The following is a 24,431-nucleotide window of genomic DNA, read 5'->3' on the forward strand; positions in this document are numbered from 1 at the left end:
CTGGGCCCAATCTGTAGGGCTCGTCAGACTCTCCCCCACAGGGCAGGGCTGGATGGAACCGGTAGGTGACTTCCTGGATCTCCAGGAGCCTCTTCCATGAGGACTGGACTTCTGAAAGTTGTTCCCTTGCCTAGGACTCAGCACTAGCGCCTGCCTATGAGAAAATCCAACTCTCTCAAAAGAAAACTGTGTTGGCCAATCCTGTCCAGCCACACAGTCTGTGGGAAGGGATGGCAGCATGTCTCTTGAGAAGCAGCACTCAGCTACACACACATTGCCCAGGGAGGTGTCTCCACTCACCATCTGCCCCTGGCACGGACGCAGGAAAAGGCCACAGCTCTGACCTTCAGGGTCCAACTACAGTGCCTGTGAAATTTCTCTCTGGGGACAGTGACTGCATCAGGATCAGAGCATGCAGAGGCAGCAGAGGCCACCTGCCGAGACTGACATCCACAAACGAGGACTGTGCCTCACTGCAAAAGCCAGCAGGCCGTGCGCTTTCTGCAACCGCTGCTGGGTGCGGCCCGCCCTCCACTCAGGCAGGGGACCCTCAGCCCCCGCACATGCACACCCCGACCTCTGCCAACTCAGAGCCGCAGTCTCAGCCCCCACCTGGGTCAGGCTTGAGTGGCCTCTCCGTGAGGGCGCAGGGCCTGGGCCACCTGGCTGGAGAAGCCAGCCTCGTGCTGTAGACAGAAAGCCTCTAACACTGCGCCAGCAGAGAACAATCAAGAAAACTGCCAAGGGAAGGCGTGTAAAAGTTTAGTATCTTGTTCAACAATTTAAAAAAGATATAACACCAGCATAAAATATTGCATAGCAAATAACAGATTATGTGTGTACAAAATCCAGTAAGAAAAACATGATTTTGTCACTTAGAATGATTCATAAAATATATTTTGAGCAACAGAAATAACGTGGGTCCCACGTGCGTGCATTGCAGCACCAGAGCCAGGGCCGCTGCCACAAATTCATGCTCACGGAACCCAGGACTGCTGGGTGTTGGCAGCAGCGACACTGCACGCAGGTGCTACGGTCTCTGCTTCCTCCGCCACGTGCACAGGTCAGCCCGGTGGGCCCTGAGGTCAGAGGCTACGCAGAGGCAGAGAGGGCGGCCCGCAGAGCAGCAGGGGCACAGACGGATCCCAGCAGGGCTGGCAGGGAGGCCGCCGCCCTCAAGCCCTCACTGGTAGATGACCTTCACGCAAAACGCCTCTTCATTTTTGTCCTCATGGTCGTTGATGTAGATCAGGATCTCCTCCTCCCCAGCTCTCCGACTAGGCGCGAACTGCATGCCGATGGTGTAGGTCTCTCCACCCCCAACCTGGAGGCAAGCGTCCAAATCCCAGCATCTACCCCGGGCCATCCTGCGCTCTCCCCGGCAGCCTCTCCGTAAGGTCCTGTATTTCCCAGGGGAGCTGACAAGGGCCCGGGAGCCCTTCAAGTGCATCCAAGGCCTGCCTTTGACTTCAGCGCCCAGGACAAGGATCAGGACAGCCTAGGTGCTCAGCCAAGGTGACGTGTTGTGCGTAATGGAGACACATTCATTTTCGATCTAAACTAACATTACTGTGAAAAGCCCCAGGCACACCGCCCTGTCCCATGCTCAGAAGAAACTTTGCTGAATCTCCACCTACTAAAAAAACAATGGGCCACCCAAGTATGGGATGGCACGTGTCACCGCCCTGGGGCTTTTGGAAGACTGCTGTTGATTCGAGGAACTCACTCCTAAATGCAGGCCCTCCATTCAGGTCCCCGGGCCTTCCCTAGGAGTCCCACGCACAGCCCACCGCACCCGGAAAGAGTCCTCCCTGAACCCCGGGCCTCCCTGGGAGTCCCACACACAGCCCACCGCACCTGGAAAGAATCCTCCCTGAACCCCGGGCCTCCCTGGGAGTCCCACGCACAGCCCCCGCACCTGGAAGGAGTCCTCCCTGAACCCCGGGCCTCCCTGGGAGTCCCACGCACAGCCCCCGCACCTGGAAGGAGTCCTCCCTGAACCCCGGGCCTCCCTGGGAGTCCCACGCACAGCCCCCGCACCTGGAAGGAGTCCTCCCTGAACCCCGGGCCTCCCTGGGAGTCCCACGCACAGCCCACCGCACCTGGAAAGAATCCTCCCTGAACCCCGGGCCTCCCTGGGAGTCCCACGCACAGCCCCCGCACCTGGAAGGAGTCCTCCCTGAACCCCGGGCCTCCCTGGGAGTCCCACGCACAGCCCCCGCACCTGGAAGGAGTCCTCCCTGAACCCCGGGCCTCCCTGGGAGTCCCACGCACAGCCCACCGCACCTGGAAGGAGTCCTCCCTGAACCCCGGGCCTCCCTGGGAGTCCCACGCACAGCCCCCGCACCTGGAAGGAGTCCTCCCTGAACCCCGGGCCTCCCTGGGAGTCCCACGCACAGCCCACCGCACCTGGAAGGAGTCCTCCCTGAACCCCGGGCCTCCCTGGGAGTCCCACGCACAGCCCCCGCACCTGGAAGGAGTCCTCCCTGAACCCCGGGCCTCCCTGGGAGTCCCACGCACAGCCCCCGCACCTGGAAGGAGTCCTCCCTGAACCCCGGGCCTCCCTGGGAGTCCCACGCACAGCCCCCGCACCTGGAAGGAGTCCTCCCTGAACCCCGGGCCTCCCTGGGAGTCCCACGCACAGCCCACCGCACCTGGAAAGAATCCTCCCTGAACCCCGGGCCTCCCTGGGAGTCCCACGCACAGCCCCCGCACCTGGAAGGAGTCCTCCCTGAACCCCGGGCCTCCCTGGGAGTCCCACGCACAGCCCCCGCACCTGGAAGGAGTCCTCCCTGAACCCCGGGCCTCCCTGGGAGTCCCACGCACAGCCCACCGCACCTGGAAGGAGTCCTCCCTGAACCCCGGGCCTCCCTGGGAGTCCCACGCACAGCCCCCGCACCTGGAAGGAGTCCTCCCTGAACCCCGGGCCTCCCTGGGAGTCCCACGCACAGCCCACCGCACCTGGAAGGAGTCCTCCCTGAACCCCGGGCCTCCCTGGGAGTCCCACGCACAGCCCACCGCACCTGGAAGGAGTCCTCCCTGAACCCCGGGCCTCCCTGGGAGTCCCACGCACAGCCCCCGCACCTGGAAGGAGTCCTCCCTGAACCCCGGGCCTCCCTGGGAGTCCCACGCACAGCCCACCGCACCTGGAAGGAGTCCTCCCTGAACCCCGGGCCTCCCTGGGAGTCCCACGCACAGCCCCCGCACCTGGAAGGAGTCCTCCCTGAACCCCGGGCCTCCCTGGGAGTCCCACGCACAGCCCCCGCACCCGGAAGGAGTCCTCCCTGAACCCCGGGCCTCCCTGGGAGTCCCACGCACAGCCCCCGCACCCGGAAGGAGTCCTCCCTGAACCCCGGGCCTCCCTGGGAGTCCCACGCACAGCCCCCGCACCTGGAAGGAGTCCTCCCTGAACCCCGGGCCTCCCTGGGAGTCCCACGCACAGCCCCCGCACCTGGAAGGAGTCCTCCCTGAACCCCGGGCCTCCCTGGGAGTCCCACGCACAGCCCCCGCACCTGGAAGGAGTCCTCCCTGAACCCCGGGCCTCCCTGGGAGTCCCACGCACAGCCCCCGCACCTGGAAGGAATCCTCCCTGAACCCCGGGCCTCCCTGGGAGTCCCACACACAGCCCACCGCACCTGGAAGGAGTCCTCCCTGAACCCCGGGCCTCCCTGGGAGTCCCACGCACAGCCCACCGCACCTGGAAGGAGTCCTCCCTGAACCCCGGGCCTCCCTGGGAGTCCCACGCACAGCCCCCGCACCTGGAAGGAGTCCTCCCTGAACCCCGGGCCTCCCTGGGAGTCCCACGCACAGCCCCCGCACCCGGAAGGAGTCCTCCCTGAACCCCGGGCCTCCCTGGGAGTCCCACGCACAGCCCCCGCACCTGGAAGGAGTCCTCCCTGAACCCCGGGCCTCCCTGGGAGTCCCACGCACAGCCCCCGCACCTGGAAGGAATCCTCCCTGAACCCCGGGCCTCCCTGGGAGTCCCACGCACAGCCCCCGCACCTGGAAGGAGTCCTCCCTGAACCCCGGGCCTCCCTGGGAGTCCCACGCACAGCCCCCGCACCTGGAAGGAGTCCTCCCTGAACCCCGGGCCTCCCTGGGAGTCCCACGCACAGCCCCCGCACCTGGAAGGAGTCCTCCCTGAACCCCGGGCCTCCCTGGGAGTCCCACGCACAGCCCCCGCACCTGGAAGGAGTCCTCCCTGAACCCCGGGCCTCCCTGGGAGTCCCACGCACAGCCCCCGCACCTGGAAGGAGTCCTCCCTGAACCCCGGGCCTCCCTGGGAGTCCCACGCACAGCCCCCGCACCTGGAAGGAGTCCTCCCTGAACCGCAGCAGCTCCGGGTGGTCGCTGTGCAGGTGGAACGTTCTCCGGGAGGGGTAGGGGTTGGTGTAGGTGATACTCTTGTTGACGCCCTTCCCTTCACCCGCAGCCAACATGATCTCAAAGGCCTGTGGAGGGAGGGGACAGGGAGACGCTGTAGCCACTCGCAGATGCAGCCACTGGCCCCTTCTCCAAGTATCCCCTGAGCCTACTGTGCACCATGCCTGACCCCAGACACGGGGGACCCCACAGGGATAAGGCAGATGCTCTCTGGAGCTTCCATCCGGGAGACAGACAGCACAGGAGCGAACACTTGTGCACTCAGCCCTGCGGGGTCAGACCCCTGGGTCAGGTGGCCAAGTCACAGGGCCGAGGTAGGGGTCCTGCAGTGCCTTGGTATTGAGCCCCTGTGCCCTCAGCCTGCGCCTGTCACACATACATACCTTGGAGATGAGCGGCTGGCGGCAGGAGAGGCACACGAGCCAGGAGGCCACCAGCTGGTGACAATCCACGTCCACCAGGTTAAGGTGGATGAAGCGGCTGCCAGCCCTGAGAGGCCTCACGCCAACATGCAGGTCCTGCACCCCTCGAGGTGGCAGCACAAAGACACCTTTGGGGTCCGTCTTTAAGAGCAAGAGACGTGGGTCAGGACAGAGCGTTTCCCGGTGTGCAAACAGAGGCTCCCGGGTGCCTACAGCCCCGGCAGCCAGGGGAGCCCAGGGTGACGGGCGGCTCAGGGGCAGCCAAATCTGAAGCCACAACCCAACCTTGCATCACTGTGGCCGTGGCTCGGGTCTGCACCGGGAAGTCTGTCCTCCCACGTGGTGACTGTTCCCTCAGCGCTGCCTCCGCATAGGGAGAACCGAAGCCATCTTGGGCTTAAAACCCTGGCCAGCTGGTGGGACCTGGGGCCTGCCCACCCCGTCTAACTGTGGCTTCATTAACACCAGAGCTCCTGCCACTGTTTACCTTCCAGGAATTCTGAACACTGGCCTTTGGGAGTTGGTGTGTACGTCACTCACCCCACAATGGCACATCTAATGAAAGGCGACTGCTAGGAAGCCTCTGCTGACAGCCTCTGAGTGCTGGAGGCGCCATGAAAGCTGCCATCGGGACCACCCACTGTGCTGCACGGAATGCCCGCCACCCATCTCCAGGCTGGGGTTGGGAAGAGGCTCAGAAGAGCCCCCAAAGAGGCCGTACCTTCAGCTCCTGGGGGTGCGAGGTGAAAGCTCTCACTTTCCTCACTGTCTTCGTCCCCCGAAGGACAAGGGACAGGCGGGTCAGCTGGCCTGTGATGCAGGAGACATCCACACGCTGCAGGGAGTGGAGGTACACCTGCCACGTCTGTGTAGGCACCGCCAGCCAGCGATCCCTGCAGTAGGACAGGAGCTATCTGCACTTGTCCCTGAGGATGCAGCACCAACCCGTGAGAGGCTGACAAGGGCTGCCAGGAGCACGGGCAGCAGGAAGGCTGTGCAGGGAACGCCCCAGAGGACGGCCCCGGGCAGGCAGAGCTGGGGCCTGCTGGCTCCACCCCTGGCTGCCCACCTCCCACCTACAGCAGAGGCTCTCAGGGCACAGCAGGGCTGACTGATGCCCCCACTTGTCAGTACCCAGGATGCCACCTGGCACAAGAGTGCTTAGGAATCACATGTCAAACAAATGAGAAGGCACGCTTTGGCCAAACACACATCCTGGACAAGTGGTCACCCCCAATAAGGGTTCTGAGGCAAAGCCAAGGGCAGTGCCACACAGGAGAGAGAGCAGAGCTGGAGGTGACGCCAGCCTGAGCACAGAGGCCCCTGTTAGCATCTTAGAGCCAAGAGCCTGGTGCTTCATAGTAAAATAGGACTGGGTGAAGCATCTTCATGGGCCCATGAGGAAGCCACTCTGAGACGTGTCCACGCGGCCCCTCACCCTCTGGTGGGCATACCCTCCTCGGAAGTACTGCAGGAAACCTCCCAGCTCACACCAGTTTTAAAGGATTCTCACAGGGCTTGGAAATCGGACTTAGGAAGGGAGAGGAAGGGGCCGGTCATTTAGCCTGGAGGAGAGAGGGGCAGGCCATCCCACCATAGCCCTCCACCTCGCAGGAGGGGCCACAGCTTCATGCACGCTGTTCGGCCTGGAGACTCAGCGCGGAAAGTGACAAGGGGCTTCTGGGCAGCCCTTGGCGCTGTCTGGGGACAGAGGCTGCCTCGTGTCTTTCCTTGGTGGGCACGGGCTGCATCCCAAGTCTCTCGGTTTGCGCGTGTCCCTCTGGAATACAGAGGACGCCTTCCCCAGGCCCCGCCGGCTCACAGCAGAATCCCGCCTCACAAAGCAAAGGCCCAGTAGCTCCCCCAAGTTTAGGAAGGGGCCAAGCCCACTTTCAATCCGGCAGTGGCCCCAGGCCTTCCTCCTCCTCGCCCCTGCCACAGTCCCCAGACCCCCGAAGCCTGTGCACTTACGAGTAAATGGTGACAAAGAAGTCTTTGATCTCCGGGCTCGGACCACTAGCTACCTTCAGAAACACGTCCCGTGGCTCCCCGGGGCCCTGCCAACCGGACATGCAGCACATCAGGACACAGGGCCCACTGCCCGGCTCTGCTGACCCCAGCCAGGCCCCTAAATCTGCAACTAGTCCATGCCGCAAGGGAGGGCCAGCCCCTCCCAACGAATCTGTTCACGTTCTGTACCAGTCTCAATTCACTATTCTGTTCCCTGCCAATGAGAAAATCACGGGCTTCCTGATTCTACATGGATCTCAATAATTAGATTCTACAGGAGATTTTATCCAGTTTCCTAACTGGTCATAACACAATTATTGCCTTATCCTTTACACAATGGTAATTAATAAGTGCCTTAATTACCATTTACTTTATTCACTTTGCTTCATGCCTTTTTAAAATTTAAATTCAGATGATCAAGGAGCTGATCTACAAGTAGAAAAAATTAAAATCCGCTCGTAAAACTCTCATAAGAATGTCAAAATAGCCCTTTAGTACCTTGGGAAAGAAACCACTTAGCAGAAAACCTAAAATGAGGAGGCTCCCAGGGACCCGCGGGGAAGACGGTGGGAGCAAGGCCTCGCCGGGAAGGATCTGCCTGAGCCGGGGCCACGACACAACCTACCACGTGCTGGGTCTCACAGATGACATTCGGGTCGCTGCAGCGAATGTGGACTGGGGGGTCCTCACCAGGCATCCCCACCTGAGCACCTGGAGTGGGGAAATGTCAAAGAGTCTTCTCCACAGCCCAGGCCTGTGGGGACAGCCCCACTGTTACACACTACAGGACAGGCCGGGCTTATTACGGTGCTTAGCAAAACCCCTGATGGGGAAATGGACACTGCCACCTTTCCCAGGACAGCATCCAAGCACCGTGTTCCCTGCATGGACACCGCCCGTCCAGCCCACCACGGCTCAGCTCAGCCACCTCCTCAGGGAATCAAGGGGGTCATAAAAAGGAAGCCACAGCTCCCTGGAGCAGGGAAGCCTGCACTCGGCAGTAAGGGCGCCTACCAGAAACACGCGGCCCATCAGGTGAGGAGGCGGGTGTTCCTCCAGGCACACCCAGACCTGCGGCCATCAGGTGAGGAGGCAGGTGTTCCTCCAGGCACACCCGGACCTGCGGCCATCAGGTGAGGAGGCGGGTGTTCCTCCAGGCACACCCGGACCTGCGGCCATCAGGTGAGGAGGCGGGTGTTCCTCCAGGCACACCCGGACCTGCGGCCATCAGGTGAGGAGGCGGGTGTTCCTCCAGGCACACCTGGACCTGGGCCACGAGAGCTGGGATTTTTAGAAGGGTGGACTCAGCCAGCAAATTCACACCTGGTCATCTCAGAGGTAGCAAGAGGGATACTATCTCAAACCATAAAGGCAAGAGGCAGAATTCCCTAGGCACCATGTGCTGCTCTAACAGCACCAGAGCGTGAAGTCATGAGGTCATCTGTCACCCTCAGGAGACATCTACTTCACACAGGTGAGCCTGCAACATGTGGCCATGGGGTCAGTGTGGGACCTGCCTGGAAGCGTGTGCCAGGGTGGCAGGCGGATGGCCTTCTTCAGGAAGGTGAGCTCCGGGTGATAGAAGCGGAAGACCTGGTCCACCATGTGGGGCTGCAGTTCCACGGTCAGGCAGAGCACGGCGATGGGCTTGCCGTCACTTGCTCGGAACAAGACCTGTGAGGAGGCCACACTGAGCGTTGGGATGGGCACGAGGCTCGTGGGCAGCTTCTCGTCCCTCCTTAGACAGTACAGGGATCTCCACTGTCGCCATGACCCACTCACCCTCCGCTGCCATGAGGGGGAAAGGTCGGGCATCATGAGAGGCAGGGACTGAGTCTGCAGCAGTGGGTGCCACCCAGAAGGGACCAGAGCAAGGCCCAGGCCGGCACCCAGAGGGGACCAGAGCAAGGCCCGGGCCGGCACCCAGAGGGCATCAGAGCAAGGCCTGAACCAGCACCCAGCACAGGGCACCCGAGCAGCCACACTGCTGTTATTTCTCTCAAGTACGCACACTTCTGCCATGATTCCACCTCCCAACACCCTGCATGCACATGTGCAAGTCAGGCCAGGAGGTCCTGGGGTGGGTGGTGACATGGTCAAGTTCACGGTCAAACACATCAGCATGAGCTCTTTGAGTCCGGATGACAAAAAGAGGCTGTGCCTAAACAAAAAGGGTTAGAAATAGAAACTTTCCTGGTTTCGAAAATTACTTATTAAAAACCATATTGTCTAAAAAGGTATTAATTTGGACAACTGATACAAAGGCTATGTTTATTTCAAGATATATACACACCCACAGAGACATGCACATGCACACATACACACACACACGCATGCACACACGCATGTAGACACACACATGCAGACACACTTCACATCTGCACACACCGAGGAGGAGAAAGGAGCAGGGGCAGGAATGGAAACAAGATCCTTCCAAATAAGTCTTGCTTTATAGTTTGACTTTGGTCTTACTTAAATGTTTTTAATTTTAAAAACTAAACTAAAATATATGGACGTGTCAATGTATTAACAATAAACAAATCTAACCTTTTATCAAGTTGATGCTGTAATTCCCCAAAGGAGAATTCTTTAAGTAAATTTACATCATAGGACACAAAGGACCTAAGGGCAAAAGCACCCTCAGAAACCTTCCTCTATACAGAGAATACTCTATCCCTGGTTGGTACCGACATTCTGAAATATACACAAAGATGGCCAGTGTGGTCAGTGGTATTGTAGCCAAAGGGATTTAGCCAGTGTGGTCAGCAGATCGGTATATACAGAGGAATTAGGCAAATAAGTAAATATAGTGAACCAAATGGGAACCAGGTTTCTCACAAGCAGAAATGGGAATTACAAACATGGAAACAGACAACAGAAAGAAACCTGTGATGCTAACTGGTACTAGAAGAACTGGCACGAACTCATGGTCTTCAACACACACAGAAACAGTCTGTGCACATACACACACATACATGTGCACACATAGATATCTACATGTCATATATGCATGCTATGCACATATGTCTATGTCTGCATCTGTACATGCAGGCACATACCTCTTAGGTCTCTCTGCTAAGAGGGACTAGCGGCAGTGACATCCCAGTAGTACTGAGAACATCTAGCACTCACATCTTGGTTTCTAAATATCATTCTCCACCCAAAGGAACCTTAGCTAAATGGCTGACATTCCGGAAATGCATGCTGAGCCTGGGGCATCTTGCTGTGCTGGCAATAAGGAAGGACTCGGAGGAGGACAGGGATGAATCAACAGGACACAGGAGCTGGCCTGAAGGGGCTACCCCTCGTTAGTTGGGGACAATATGAATATCAGCAACAAAATAACAAAATGAGTAAAACAGAAATTCACTATTCAGAAGGATATAAAAAATAACTATGTGAATGAGGTAAAGGCCCAGCTCTACCTTACTTAAAATGCCAGTGATCAACAGAAAAGGAATGATGGAATGTGAAAACCCATGGCAGGCAAGCATCCTGATACTGACTTGGGCCAGGCCACCAGTGCACAGTGAGACCTAGTGCATAAAGTCTGATGAAGAACAGGGCATCTGAATGGCCTCAGTATCTCCCGACAAGATACTTACTCGTTGCTAATTACTAAACACAAAACATTTCTTGATTATTACAGGAAAAGAGTATGGCAGATGCCATCTGAACTGAATGAAAAAGGAATCACCAGTAACAGGACAAAGCAACATTGTGTCCCTCCCAGTATGAAGTTCTGAGAGGACACAGCAAGTATCTGCAGAGTCCCTGCCCCAAAGGCATAATCTGGGTCTAACCGAAGCAAACACCAGACCGGCCCCACTGGGTGCGCTGCAGGAAAAGCATCTGCGCACTTCTGAATGGCTGCAGCCATGCCAGAAGGACTCCGTGGGCAGCAGGCTGGCCAGGGCCACTGGGTGGGCAGTCCGTCAAGTACCGGGACCTTTGTGAATGTGAATGGGGCCTGTGAGGACAGAAGAGGAGCGTCCTTCCCATAATTTCATGATTCTGCTTTGGTCACCGAGGAGAGTGGACTCATTTTCAAGACAGTTGATGACTTCAACTCAGCCTGAAGTGTCATGATTAAGGGCCATTCCTTGATCATTTATTCTCAAGCTGTTCAGAAAAAATGCATAAGCAGAGAACGGCAAGGCAAACGTGGCAAAGGTCAGCGGCCGGGACGTCTGGGGAAACCGCATGTGGGGATTCTCTGCACTTTTCCTGTAACTTCTTCCGAAGTTCAAAATTATTTAAAGTAACTACTCTTTATGAAAAAGGCACAGAGTTAACTTGAAAAGGATGGTGGTGGCCAGAAAGAGGGCAGTTCCAGCATCTAAGAGTGCCTGCCATGGGATGAGAAATAGAAATATAAAACCCAGCTGTCCATCATGAGACGCCACAAACATGGACCGTCTCTGGAGGCTGCTAGGATGCAGCTCATTTATTTGAAAATGGATAAATAAAGGGAATGAGTCTAACATTCACCCTCACTTGCCAGTACAAATGTTTCAGGTAACCAAACTGCTGATAGGAAAAGTTCTCATTTGTAGAAAACTCACCGGGAGAATGGCAGGGAGACTTTACAACAGCAGCATCAGGCCGTCAGCACCTGAGCACGGTGCCAGCCAGCATGCTCTGTGGGTGGCCTTCGTAAAGGATGCAGTCTCCCCACTAAGCCACTCCAGAGGTGGAACACCCAAGGAGGACAGCAGTCCTGAACCAAACACACCAGCTGTAGAAAGACCCAGCCCTGGAGGCAGACAACGCCAAGATCTGCGTTGATTGGGGGCAGGATGACAGCATGCAGTCACGGTAAAAAGAAGAGTCCTTATCGGTCAGACACACCCTGAAGTCATTACGGGTAAACTAATACAACACCTAGATTTCCCCTAGAACTCCAAATTCATGTGAAGAGATCACATTTTTGACATAAAGATTATCTTAAGGTGAAAACACCTGAAATCTTATCTGCAAGTCCCTTATCTGACTAGTGCACAGCCTCCTGAAAATGCAGCTGCCATTAACCCCCCATTTCAAAGTGAAATTGTCCTGCAAATTCCAGGAAGGTCACAGACTGCCCGTGCCCACAGAATAAAAAGACAAGAGAATGTCCCTGCCTTCCCACAGAGGCCCTGGCCCTGGCCCACTTTGTGCTACATTGGCACAGAAACCTCGACCTCTGGGCATTCGGCAAGCTGCCAGCTTCTCAATGCTGCCACAGGCTCATGACGTTGAGGCCCGTCTCTCCTCCTGTCCCTCTGTCTGCGGTCATGCACCTGCAGGCTTGCCATTCAGACCTAAGCAGGCAGAGGACGACTTTCCTCCCAATGGTTTTGGCAACAGGATGTGATGGCTAGGACTTCCCACACGTGTAAGGAAAAAGCATTAGCCTCAGATGTAACCCAAAGCACTAAATACAGAAAAGATGTATTCCTTAGACCAAGGCAAAGCTGTGGTTGCAGATTTAAATAAAATAAAGCAAGTTTGCACTGATGACAGAGCTGGTGGGGGCCAGGCTGCAACCAGTGAGACTCGGGCCACAGGGACTCCACAGCAGGGACCCCACAGCCTCAGGCTGGGACGGCTCAACTCTGAACTCTGTTCTCCAGGCAGGGTGCCGGAAAGACCAAGGCTTTTTTATTTTGCTTTTCACTTCCCAACTACTACAAATGGCATGTTTCTACCAAATTAAAAAAACCCTTCGGAAACTGCCATAACGCAGCAGTGTTTCTCAAGCTCCCCCTGAGAATCTCAGCCGGCTGAAGGCTTATAATGCAGCCTTCCCTTAGCAAGGGAGGCAACCAAGGGCTAAATCTTATTTCCAGGAAGAAGCACACCACACACGCACATGCAGCGAATGCTGTGTGTGAGGCTCACAGAGTGGCCGCAGGCTGTGGCAGCCACCACGGGAACCACGGGCCCCAGGCTGCAAGAAGGCAGCTGCCAAGGAGGCATTTCCCGCCAGACACCAGGCAGGCTATGCCAGCACCCGGACGAAGCTGCCCTGCCCAGCGAGGACATGGAGAAGGCCATTCCGAGGCCCACGCCGCCCCTGCCCTGCCCTGGCCCCAGCCCTTCCTTCCAGGAGGGGAGAGAAGGGCGCAAGGGTCAGACCACCAAGGCCCTGAGAATACCCGGGAAGCCCCGAGATCAGTTTGTCCTCTGTTTCCGCTTTACCTTGGCGTGTTTAGTGGGCACTGTGCTGGACTTCCAAGGTGACATGGCATCCATGCCCTTCTCGTTGCTCAATCCAGGAGAGGCCTGTGGGAACCGATCAGCAGGAAAAGGTCAGGAGGCAACATCATTGGGGGACCAGCACCTGTGCTTAGAGACACCACTGCCACCCAGCTGGGAGCCACAAGCCTCCTCTCACGCTGACCCTCTGGGCAGTAACCACCACCAACCGGCCTCACTGCACCAGAGAAGGCTGAGGCTGCCATGAGCAAGGGGAACAGCAGATCCCAGGTGGAAACCCGGCTCTGCCTGAGGCAAAGGCCTGAGGTCCCACCTGCTGTCCTCACAGCCCAACCCAAGAGCCAGCATGAAGCCCTACGAGTGGGCCTCTAGGGACATCTCCAGTCCACCTTAAGCAAGGACCATCACAGTAGAGAGCTGACCCCAAAAGGTCAAAAGCTGAAAGACACACTCCAAGCCCCATGCCTGCCTCACACACCCAGGCATGACACACTCCTGCAGGTACCTCACACACCACCCTCTGCACACACACCTCACACTGCATGCATACACACCCCTGCACACGCACCTCACACAGACCCCCACATGCACAACTCCTGCACATGCACCTCGCACAGACCTCCACATGCACAACTCCTGCACATGCACCTCACACAGACCCCCACATGCACAATTCCTGCACACGCACTTCACAGACTCCCACATGCACAACTCCTGCACACGCACCTCATACAGACCCCCACATGCACAACTCCTGCACACGCACCTCACACAGACCCCCACATGCACAACTCCTGCACACACACCTCACAGACTCCCACATGCACAACTCCTGCACACGCACCTCACACACTCCCACATGCACAACTGCACACGCACCTCACACAGACCCCCACATGCACAACTCCTGCACACGCATCTCGCAGACCCCCACATGCACAACTCCTGCACACGCACCTCACACAGACCCCCACATGCACAACTCCTGTACACGCACCTCACACAGACCCCCACATGCACAACTGCACACACACCTCAGACTCCAGCCTCCCGAACGCACACCTCACAGACCCACCTCCTGCATGCACACCTCACAGACACACCACCTGCACGCACACCTCACACCCACCTCCTGCACGTACACCCCACACCACCTCCTGCACACACACCTCACACACCCACCTCCTGCACACACACCTCACACCCATCTTCTGCACGCACACCCCACACCCTCCTGGACGCACACCTCACACTCACCTCCTGCACGCACACCTCACACACCCACCTCATGCACACACACCACAAACCCACCTCCTGCACGCACAACTCACACTCTCCTGCACACACCTCACACCCATCTTCTGCACGCACACCCCACACCCTCCTGCACGCACACCTCACACCCACCTCCTGCACGCACACCTCACACCCATCTGCACGCACATCTCACACCCATCTGCACGCACACCTCACACACCCACCTCCTGCACGCACACCTCACATTATCTTCCCTGCACACACACCCCTGTGTGCATGCTCCCCACACACATGCCTGCAAGACAGCGCCCTGCATAGGGCAACCAGTGCTGCAGTCAGAAGGGAGCAAACAACATTAACTGGAGAGAAGATGCTAGAAAATGTCAATCCATTAGATTCACTGGGCTTTAAAAAGCCCTTCTGATCCACTTAGTAAAGAAAATGAGGAGCGGTCCAGCCTGACACCCATCAGGCTGGAAAAGAGAAGGGGCAGGCTGCCACTCTCGGTGCAGGTGCCGGGGCTCTTGTCGAGTACCAAGCGGAGCGGACAGCAGCCCAAAGGCTGGTCCATCTGCCAAAGGCACAGAAGGGACACTGGTGGAGACTGGAAGCATTCTCAATTTCCCACAGTTGTCAGCCAAATGCAACTTCCCTCTGTGCACCTGACCCCCGCACCTGCGTCACAGCCAGCGGCCCCGCAGAGAAGCTCTGGAACTTGAAGGGGACGTGGGCGGTCTCGTGGGGGCGCAGGTAGAGCTGGGGGGCCAGGCTGCCGTGCAGGTGGAACATGTCCTCCTCCACCGGTGTGTGCAGGCCAGCCGCACCCTTCAAGTCCCTCCACTCCTGACTGTCCACGATGAGGCTGGGGGAGGCAGTGTCCAGGCATCAGGGCAGTTCTTCCCAGGAAGGCCCACAGGAGGGTACATACCACCCACTGAGAGCAGTGCTCAGAAGAGTGGGAGAGAGGAATCAAATCACCTCAGCTCTTGGGCAGAATTCAAGCCAGCTCAGAAGGGGTGCTGGCTGCACCCGACACAGATCTAAGCTGTGAGGGATGGGGGTGCTGCCGGGGCCTCACCTGAGCTCAGTGCTATCTGGAGGGGGATGAGGGCACTGCTGGGGCCTCACCTGAGCTCAGCTGTTGATCAGGGCAGGGGGACGGGGGTGCTGCCAGGGTCTCAGCTGAGCTCTGGGCTGTCGATCTGTGGGGAATGGGGGCACTGCCAGGGTCTCACCTGAGTTCGGGGCTGTCAATCTCGGGGGAACGGGGGCACTGCTGGGGTCTCACCTGAGCTCAGCCGTCAATCTGGAGAGGGATGGGGGCACTGCCGGGTCCTCACCTGAGCTTGGGGCTGTTGATCTGGGGGGAAGGGGGCACTGCCAGGTCCTCACCTGAGCTCAGGGCTGTCAATCTGGGGAAGAGGGGGCACTGCCAGTGCCTCACCTGAGCTCAGGGCTGTTGATCTGTGACGGGGGCACTGCTGGGGCCTCACCTGAGCTCGGGGTTGTCGATCTCCACGGTCACTGTGTGCTGTGTGTTGTGGGGGTTCTTAAGCACAAACTCGAAGAACTCGGCGACCCCCAGCGTGGCATGAAGCGTGTGCTCCGTGGTGATGGATAGGCTAAGCAGGCTGGCGATGCTCTCAGCCTTCATGCGTTCCCGGTAGGCAGCAATGACCTGTAGGTCCCGCAAGTGCTGTGTGCGGACACTCTGCTGGGCCTGGGAACAAGAGGACAAGGCAGACAGGGTCCCAGGCACGCTCTCCTCCGTGAGGGGCTATTGCTGGCCGCCCACCACCCACGGCACCAGAACAGGACATTCCTCCAGGAGCATCACCACCATCATACCCTTCCTTGACCACGTGGTCTGTGTGGAACTGGCCGGCCCCACCCAGGCATGGATCTCAGGCAGTGCTGGACAGAGATCTGCTACACAACACCCTGCCTGCTCCCAAGAGCCTTCACAGCCACGAGCCTGGCCCCCAGCACAGTGCAGAATCAGAAGTGGTGGTTTCAAACAAGAGAAAAGAATGGCCTCAAAACTATGACTGGTGATAGGCCTCACCAGCCAGGTCCCCAACACAACATCGGGAGCACTGTGTGGGCCCAGAGCCCCCAGGAGAGGACATGCCCCCAGCCTGCTGAGTCTCGGTCACACTGGGTCAGAGTCAGGGCAACCAGCATGCTGCCTCAGCATGGCTCAGCCACCCCGTTGCTCTGATGGCCCAGGGACTCTTAAGGGCTTGGCCAGCGCACATGGGTTCTACAGGCTGGAGACTGGCTTTTCTTGTGGGCCTTACAAGAAAAAGTGAGGCCCACTGGAGGCTGCCTTGCAAGATCTGAGGCCTGGAAGGGGACACCCCGATGCCGGGGAGTTGGCCAGGCTTCAGTGGCTCCAAGAAGCTACTGCGGCTGGGCACCGGGAATCTTCTGTCTAATACAGAAGAGATGGGCTGACTTGAATGCTTCCAGGCTTTAACTCAAAAAGCGAGGACAAAATTTGATTTCTGACTTAAATGACTTTGGATATTCACTTTCCATCATCCAAGGCTTTGGCTGTTCTTTGCAGGGGGGTTGGAGCTGGGCCTTTCACACCTGGGGCTTCCATCAGAATTTTATCATCAGAGCTTTTCAGGAGGGGAACCTCTGACAGCCTGTGCTGGACAATGGGGCCAGACATGAGTTAGGATGAGAAACAGGGCTAGGGCTGAGAGCAGCTCCTCAATTTCAAGCTCATGCAGACACAGCCAAGGCCATCCAGGCTGGTGGCCTCCAGAGGCCACAGCTTTAAGCCCTGCCTGTTGGGAGGAAGGGAGGGAGGGAGGGAGAAAGGGAGGAAGGGACGCCTCTGTTGAGACCCGGGCCTGCCTGCATGGGAGGGGAATCTCAGGAGATCTTTCTCGAGGCCCTGGGGTTCCCATCTTCTCCAAGCCCAGGAGGTACAACCATTCTCACCTCCCATTTCTTAGTTGCAAAGTATTAAAAGTTTTATTTAGATTTTCAGCCAAAAAGGGGGGATTTTTCTAGCCCAAATGATTACACTGATAACCCAAGATATGTCAGCTGCTCACAGCTCTGGTCCCCAGACCCCAGGGAGCCTCAGAATCACCTGCAAAGCTTTCTTCAAACCCAGGCTCCGAGGATCCTGCCCAAACCGATCGGTATTAGAATCTCCAGGGGTGACGCCCAAGAACTGGCTTTTGTTAAAAGCTCTCCAGATAATACTCACTTAAAGATTTCCCCTGGTGGCTGAAAAAGTCTGATGTTCTTATTATTCTGTCACTAGGACTCAGAAGGAAGTTTAGAGAGCAACCATGTGGGAGGCAGGGAGAGATGTGTACAGTGACTCGGTCTGCATGGAGACCCCCAGGACAGTGACAGTGGAGAAACCCTCACCAGAACGCTGGTCCCGCGCCGGCCCAATGCTCCCCCGGCCTCCTTCAGGCGCACAGACCTCATCCGCTCCAGCTTGCGCCTGCGGGTGGCATCCACCTCACGGCCGATGTCCTGAGGCCCCTTGCCCCACTGGGCATGGGTCAGCAGCATGGCAGCCAGCTCACTGTCCACGTCCGCCAGCTTCTGCGCTTGCACCACACGCTTTCCTGCGAAAGGGTCAGAGTGGGAGTCAGGTGGACGTACAGTGTCTACCTTCCAGCAGCAGACACAGAAGCAGGCTTCCCAGGACCACCTATCCAGGGAGGGAGCTCAGGAGCACAGCTCATGCTTTTGCAGTTCTGACACTCGGAAAAAGATGGTAACTTTATATCCTGGTTTCCACAGCATCCCCTCCTTTTCCCAGCCTCCAAATTAAAAGGAATTCTGACTTTGGTCGTTAGATCCAAAGCAATCAACAAACCACCAGGGGATTTTCTAGGGGAAGAAGGCCATGTTCTAGATGGTCACGCTCTCAGGATCTTCAAGGGCTCACTAATGCCTTCACCCAGGGCTCTTGGCCTCAGCCCCTCAGATCAACAATGGGGGGTAATGGACTGCCCCCTTGGCAGTAGGCCTCCAGCTAGTAGGGGGTGAAGGATGAAGCTCAGAGCAGGCCTGGCCCTCAAGCTCCCTCTCTCAACTCTGACCCCCATGCCTCCTTTGGGATGGCCCTACTCTCGCCAGGACACACAATGAGAGTCAGTCAGCAAACCAACAGAAGCTGAACAGGGTCAAGCAGTGGCAGGCAAAGGCAAGGCCACTACTGCATAGGCCAGGCCCTTCCTTCCAACACAGAGCATGAGCTTAGGGTGTCGGGTGGGACTGTGCTCAGTGACAAGGCCATGCCACAGGCTGACACGAGACTCCCAGATAATCGCTCAGCCCAGCACAGACAGGGCAGCTGAGGGGCACCCTAGCTTAGGGCCTGGGTCCTTCCTCACTCCCTGGCACCAGCAGAAACTTCCCTCAGAAAGCCAACACCAGCCCGAGCTCTCCCAGCCTAATTCCACTTCCACAGGCGTTGGCAGCCCCTTGCAGAAGCCGCCATACAGTGGGAAGCGATGTGGCCCCCGATTCCTTCTCACAAGGAAACAGGTGCCACCGTCAAGTCCCCCCACCATTCAATTTTAAAGGCAGTGAACTGCTTCGCAGAGGCGAGCGGCTCTTCCAAGTCTCAGGCACAGGCTTGGTCTGCGCTACCTGCAGCCACGGCGGGAGAGGAGGGACCCGGGACCTGGGCAGGCAGGGGTTTATCGTGAGCTCAAGTTTTCAGATTGCATCACGCCAACAAATACTTCGTGGTCCCAATGAAGCCAGAAATGAAGTTACAGAGTTACTGGGTGAGACTGCACCTGGAGCAAGGCACGAAGCACTGAGAACCTTTTTAAAATGTCGCGCAACTTGCTGATTTCAGAGCCCTGCTCCATGGGTGAGACGTGTGTTTTAAGAGACACCTCCTGTCCTGCTTCTGAGCAAAATAGGGTCTGGAGGATCGCTGACCCCAGGGCCTCTGATCTCTCAGCAAGTCCTTCTGGGTTCCTGCTCCCTGACAGCTGAGCCCCTGACCTGCTGCAGCAGGAGGCAGGGTTCATGAATAACCTCAGCTGAGCTCCTGGAGCTCAGGGACTTCTCTCTATGAAGCTGGCTCTCCCACACACTCTAGGTGGGTCTGCTGAGGATGAAGGGCACTGACCCCAGGGCAGGAAATTCAGATTCTAAGCCACGTTCACCCCCTTAGCCACCACACTGGCCAAGTTGCCTGATCTCTCTTCATCTCAGTTTCCTCAGCATTACAATGAGAAAGTGTCAGGGGCCTTGTGGGATCCTTGAAACCTTGCAGAATGGAACCCAAAGGCCCCTCCCACCTCTAACCAGCCACAGCTCCAAGACCCAGCAACACACAAAGCTCCCGGCAGCTCTGAATTCAGAGAAGCTGATCTGCACCCCCCCGGGGAGCATGATCCTTAAAGAGCACTTCCCACGTGTAGTTGAAATGACAAGTACTTTCTATGCAGCTCTGTGAGGCCTGACATTTTAAGGGGATTGAAAAACTTCAGAGCTTCCCTGCTGTGAAACACATTTTCACCAAACCCAGGTCTTTCCCTCTCAAAACCAGGTCTTTCTTTCCCACACTCCATATTTGGCTTATTTCTTCTGTTCACAACATGGGGGACTTGTTTTAAAAACCTCTGTGTTCATCCTGACCTTCTCTCCATTTCTCCTCCCCTTGCAGATGGGCAGCCAGCCAGACACAGACACCACTGGCAGGGTTCCCACTTCTCTAATCAGCACAGTCGCCTGCAGAACCCAGCCTAGAGTGCCAGGGTGTGATCAATGTGGTGGCTCGGTGGGGCCTGCAGGTCCATAGGAGCATCCAGCCAGGGGACCGGGCCACACGTGGACAGCACAGTCCCATCCCAGATGCAGAGGGGCACTGACAGCACCATAAACAGTGCACACACCCACACACATGCGCACATGCACATACACACACAGCCTTTCACCTCTCACACGCCACTCATGACCCACCCACATATGCCCGACAGTGTCAACTCACGCCTTGAGCTTCCACTCGTGAGGAGGCTGCCTCCAGGGAAGTGGCTGGCCCCATCGTTTGAGATGACCCGAGATCTGGACGGTGGCAGTGTACTAGCATCTCTTACTTTCTGTTCACACAGGTGACCTAAACGGAAAACAGCCCATGTTAAGACACTAACCCCAAACAAGAATCTGATGAAACAGACAACCCACCACATAAGCAGTTCTGGCTTTCAAACGGCCCATCTACACCCTGACATGCTAAGTTTCCACCACCTGTTTTGAATGTTTTACAATTGACAAAGGTGGGAGCTGGTTCTGCCGTGAACGTTCATCTCTAGGTCTTCATTCTCCTGCCGGGTCAGAGGCAGCCTCCGTTTCCTGGTGACGAGCGAAACTGTGTGGTGCTCACGGTTTGCCTGCACAAGGATTCTAACTTCTGGATCTCTGGGTCACAAGGTGGGCTGCCTCACAAATTCTAACCTTGGCCTCTTGACGGCCACATTCTTCAAGGAGAGGCCTGTGTGCATTTACACATGCGAACGTCCGACTCCACACACACCCCGGAGTGTGAGAGCCCCCAACAAACCGGAGCCTTCACCAGAGTTGTGTTCATAACAGAAGCCTTTGGAGAGCCAGAGGTGTGGCCTTGGGAAAGCATGTCCACAGAAGACACGTGGCCAATGGGTGTGCCGCCCCTCGAACATGCAAATGTGAGTATCCTGGAGGAAGCCGAGCTTGCCCAAGGCAGGCTCTTCTGCGAGGATGGGACCCACAACCTCGGTGTGGCTTTACCTCCCCAAGGGGTGAGGCAGAGCACTGCCAACGAAGCTGTGTCCCAAAATGAACCACCCAAAGTTATGTGCACAATGCTTGTGCCATCAATTTCCTTAATTCCAATGAGGCAGTGTTGCGTGCCCTCAGGTCTCGGATGTTCTCATCATCTTCCTGGGAACTGTTACAAGTGGGAACCAGCTGGGTGCGGTGGCTCACAGACATCAGCACAAAGGATGGGAAGGCTGGCTGCCTCCTCCCACGCCCCAGTTGTCAACCAGAAAGGCCAGTGGCACATGTACCCAGCCATCTCTTTTCAGGGGAATTTCATTCTTGCCGATGTCCCAGTAGCTGTCACTCGCCTCTCACCTCCTGTTCTTTCTCCTTGAACTCCACGTCAGCACCATGTTGTGCAGCAGGACAGCGATGCTGACCTCCCTGTCACCCCAGGTCCCTGCTATACCCCCATAAGGATGCAGCCTCCGCTTCTCCAACATGCCCTGTGCTGTCCTTCCGCCTTCGGGCTACCAACCGCCTCCCAGCTCCCACAGCGTCCGCTCCGTCCTTACTCCGAGCCGGCTTCCTGAGAGTGGGCACCTAGAATGAGGACTATTTCAGTCTTCTCCCTGCTGCTCTGGGACCCTCCCTCCTGCACTGGCCCTCCAGGGCCACCTCTGCTCCCACATGCTTCGCGGGGGTCTCCAGCTTCTCTTCAAGTTAAAGCGCACCCCAACGCCTGCAGCAGAGGCTCTGCCTCTGCCGGAACACACTCCTCTCCGGGAGTGCCAGGAATCCGTTTTTGCCTTTGACAGTTCATGGTCATAGGATCAAGATCCTCGTCCCTAAGAAAGAAGCCCAGATCAGCGCTCCTTTGCACAAACAGATGTTCTCCTCCCATGACTGTGTCTTCTGAAGCCCAAGGAGAACAGGGCACCAGGGTGAGAAGCTTTCATCAACCTTATCAACGCTTCCATCCATCTCTCCACCATGGTGCCAGGTACAAGGGCGAACCCCACAACAAAGAAGGCATGGTCAGGGTCCTCAGGACTTCCCAGATTCGTGTGGGAAAACAGCAGACAAGCAAGCAGGCCAGGGCAGGGAAGGGACGGCAGCCTAAACCCGCCCAGCCCGCCCACACCAGGGCCAGAGCTGCAGGCACTGGCATTGATGCTCACGCTTCGGCCACACTGCCCTCCACATGACAAGGAGAAAGTGCCACCGGCCCCAAAGCCTCAGTTTCCCACCCACAAGCTGAGTCATCCCGGCTTCTTGCCGTGTTTCTTCCCACGGGAATTCTTGGCAGGGGCAGCAGCTCATGGGCTGGCGGTCCTGGCAAGCTCCCTGTCACGTCCCGAGGACCTGCTCCAAGAAAGAGGGGCCTCCCAGGCGCCCAGCACCTCCATCCACTGTGGGCGGCAGTGGGTTCATCCCACACCAGGGGGCAGCCCAGAATGTTCCGCAGCTTTCTCGACCACCATCATCTGATAGCGAGTGGCTCCCTGAATCACACACGAGAAGGCCCCTGGTCCACCCACATCTGACCGAAGTGAGCACTGGCGTATTTTAAGCCTGTACTATGCAACACCCCAAGAAGTACTAAGAGATCAAGGAAAGTGTTGCAAGGTCAAGCCGGGTCCAGATGGCTCCAGGGGCAGGCGACCACATTCTTGGAGCTCAGGCTTGCAGGACGCCTAATGATGACAATGGCTGCAACGGGTGAGACCAGCAGGACCCCATGGGACACCTTATGGACACGGAACACTGCTGGGCTTCATGACCATTTCCTCTTACTATAGTCATACTTAGCACACATGGGCAAATAAATGGGGTAAACTCAATTTACACTTGCGTGCTCACTCAAGAAGGGGACGAGCGGCAAAGACACAACACCTCATCAGGGCACAACCCCAATCTTCAGTTAGTGCAGGCTTTCTTCCCCTTCCATGAAACAGGTTACACCTGCGCCCACACATCTGCTGCAGGGGCAGGAATTCCCTCCAAACACACACGGCTCCTGACGCAGCCCTGCAGCTGAAGCAAAGTCGCCACCGCCAAGCGTGGGACCCCACAGCCGGGCCATCTGTCAGAGCCCATCACATCCAGTCTCCTTGAACGTCCCGTGAGAACACAGACATTTGGCCTGTGAGGCCATCTGCCCTGACACCTGCCTCCCCCAGGAAGGGCCGCAGAATACAAGTGACACCCGAGCTCCCAGCCAAACCCTGTCCTACTCCACACCCAAGATCACTGGGATCAAAGAAAGCAGTCTGGTGCTTGCAGTCCCTGGATGACAAAAGCTGACCAAAAGTGCAAAAGAGGCCTCCAAGGAAGGCAGCAGGCCTGCATGGAGTGGTCACCAAGCACAAGGGCCATCCTCTCCCCAACATCAGAGTGCCAGGGCCCTGGGCCCAGCTGGCAGACTGTCCCCAGCCTGTCCCCAGCCATGGCACAGGCTTCCTCGAGTGGCCTCAGACAGGAACATGCACTGTGAATGCAGCCAGCCCAGAGCAGAATCCAGGCCAAGGCCAAGGCTCCAGCTCCATCCCACTCGGTCACCATGCAGGCCGGTACCCACGCTGCCGGCACCCACGCTGCTGGCAGACAGAAGCCTGCTGCACCACAAATGAGCCAGTTTTATGAAGAAAGAAAAGCCATAAAACCTTCTTTTCCAAAAAATGCAGAGCTGACGGAGAGCCGGGCTGGCTGCGCCGATGCGCAGAGGGCTGCGGGGGGCATTTGTCCTTTGTTGAAACCTCTCCCTCTCCCTCGGCGCTGGAGTCTCCCAAGCTGGCTATCTCAGCCTCCCTTTCCCATGAGCTTATCTCTCTCTTGCAGGCAAAGTACGAAAATGACAATTTGAGATAACATATAATGGAGCCAATCTTTCTTCTGAAGATAAGATTTTAAAACCTGGAGTCACTGCACATTTGTGGGCTGGAGAATTAAATATAAAAACGAGCAGTGCAGTCTCGGAGCAGAGCGCTGCCTGCAACTCTCTCAGCTGCATGAGCCTTTGAATAATGCCTGCTTCTCACATGTGGCTCATTTATTTCTCCAGAACCTAATTGAGTTTTGCTGTGTCCATATTGTCTCTCTTGCAGGCTGCCTCGGATCTACATTTGTAAACAGGCAGGCAGAGCCTCCAACTGACTCACGAGCTGTGCACTGGCGCCCCTCCGCTGGCCCCCCCAGCCTCTGCGCTGCCAGCACCGGGTGGATGTGGCCCGTGGGGCTCTGGGGTTTATAATCAGGCTGGGTTCTGAGAAGTGGAAAATTCCCTAATAAAATAGCAGAGAAGTCTCAGTCTCACGCAGACAGACGCAGCTCCAGAAACATCACACAGCTTAGTTTTGTGGTGATTTCAGTGCTACCCTAAAAAATTCCAAATGCTCCAGAGGACCCTCGGGAGGT

At 57.0% G+C, this 24,431-nt stretch overlaps 1 protein-coding gene across 14 annotated transcripts in view; it reads right to left on the minus strand.

Moving 5' to 3' along the window:
• Nucleotides 1-746: 746 nt before the first annotated feature.
• NPHP4 (nephrocystin 4) overlaps nucleotides 747-24,431 on the minus strand; it is a 140,257-nt gene continuing 116,572 nt past the window's right edge. For 13 of the 14 annotated variants that reach the window (XM_074379971.1, XM_039473734.2, XM_039473735.2 and 10 more), the window contains 12 exons: nucleotides 20,266-20,391; nucleotides 17,670-17,875; nucleotides 15,767-15,993; nucleotides 14,949-15,135; nucleotides 12,999-13,082; nucleotides 8,333-8,489; nucleotides 7,441-7,526; nucleotides 6,777-6,862; nucleotides 5,527-5,698; nucleotides 4,767-4,946; nucleotides 4,308-4,451; nucleotides 747-1,324 (listed from right to left, as the gene is read on the minus strand). In XM_074379971.1, coding sequence (XP_074236072.1) covers nucleotides 1,184-1,324; nucleotides 4,308-4,451; nucleotides 4,767-4,946; nucleotides 5,527-5,698; nucleotides 6,777-6,862; nucleotides 7,441-7,526; nucleotides 8,333-8,489; nucleotides 12,999-13,082; nucleotides 14,949-15,135; nucleotides 15,767-15,993; nucleotides 17,670-17,875; nucleotides 20,266-20,391 — 1,796 coding nt within the window. In that variant the 3' untranslated portion in view covers nucleotides 747-1,183. Of the gene's footprint in view, nucleotides 1,325-4,307; nucleotides 4,452-4,766; nucleotides 4,947-5,526; nucleotides 5,699-6,776; nucleotides 6,863-7,440; nucleotides 7,527-8,332; nucleotides 8,490-12,998; nucleotides 13,083-14,948; nucleotides 15,136-15,766; nucleotides 15,994-17,669; nucleotides 17,876-20,265; nucleotides 20,392-24,431 lie in introns of those variants that run through there. The other variant, XM_074379970.1, reaches the window with a different exon arrangement.

The sequence above is a fragment of the Saimiri boliviensis genome, chromosome 11 (assembly GCF_048565385.1).
Source record: "Saimiri boliviensis isolate mSaiBol1 chromosome 11, mSaiBol1.pri, whole genome shotgun sequence".
Taxonomy (NCBI): domain Eukaryota; kingdom Metazoa; phylum Chordata; class Mammalia; order Primates; family Cebidae; genus Saimiri; species Saimiri boliviensis.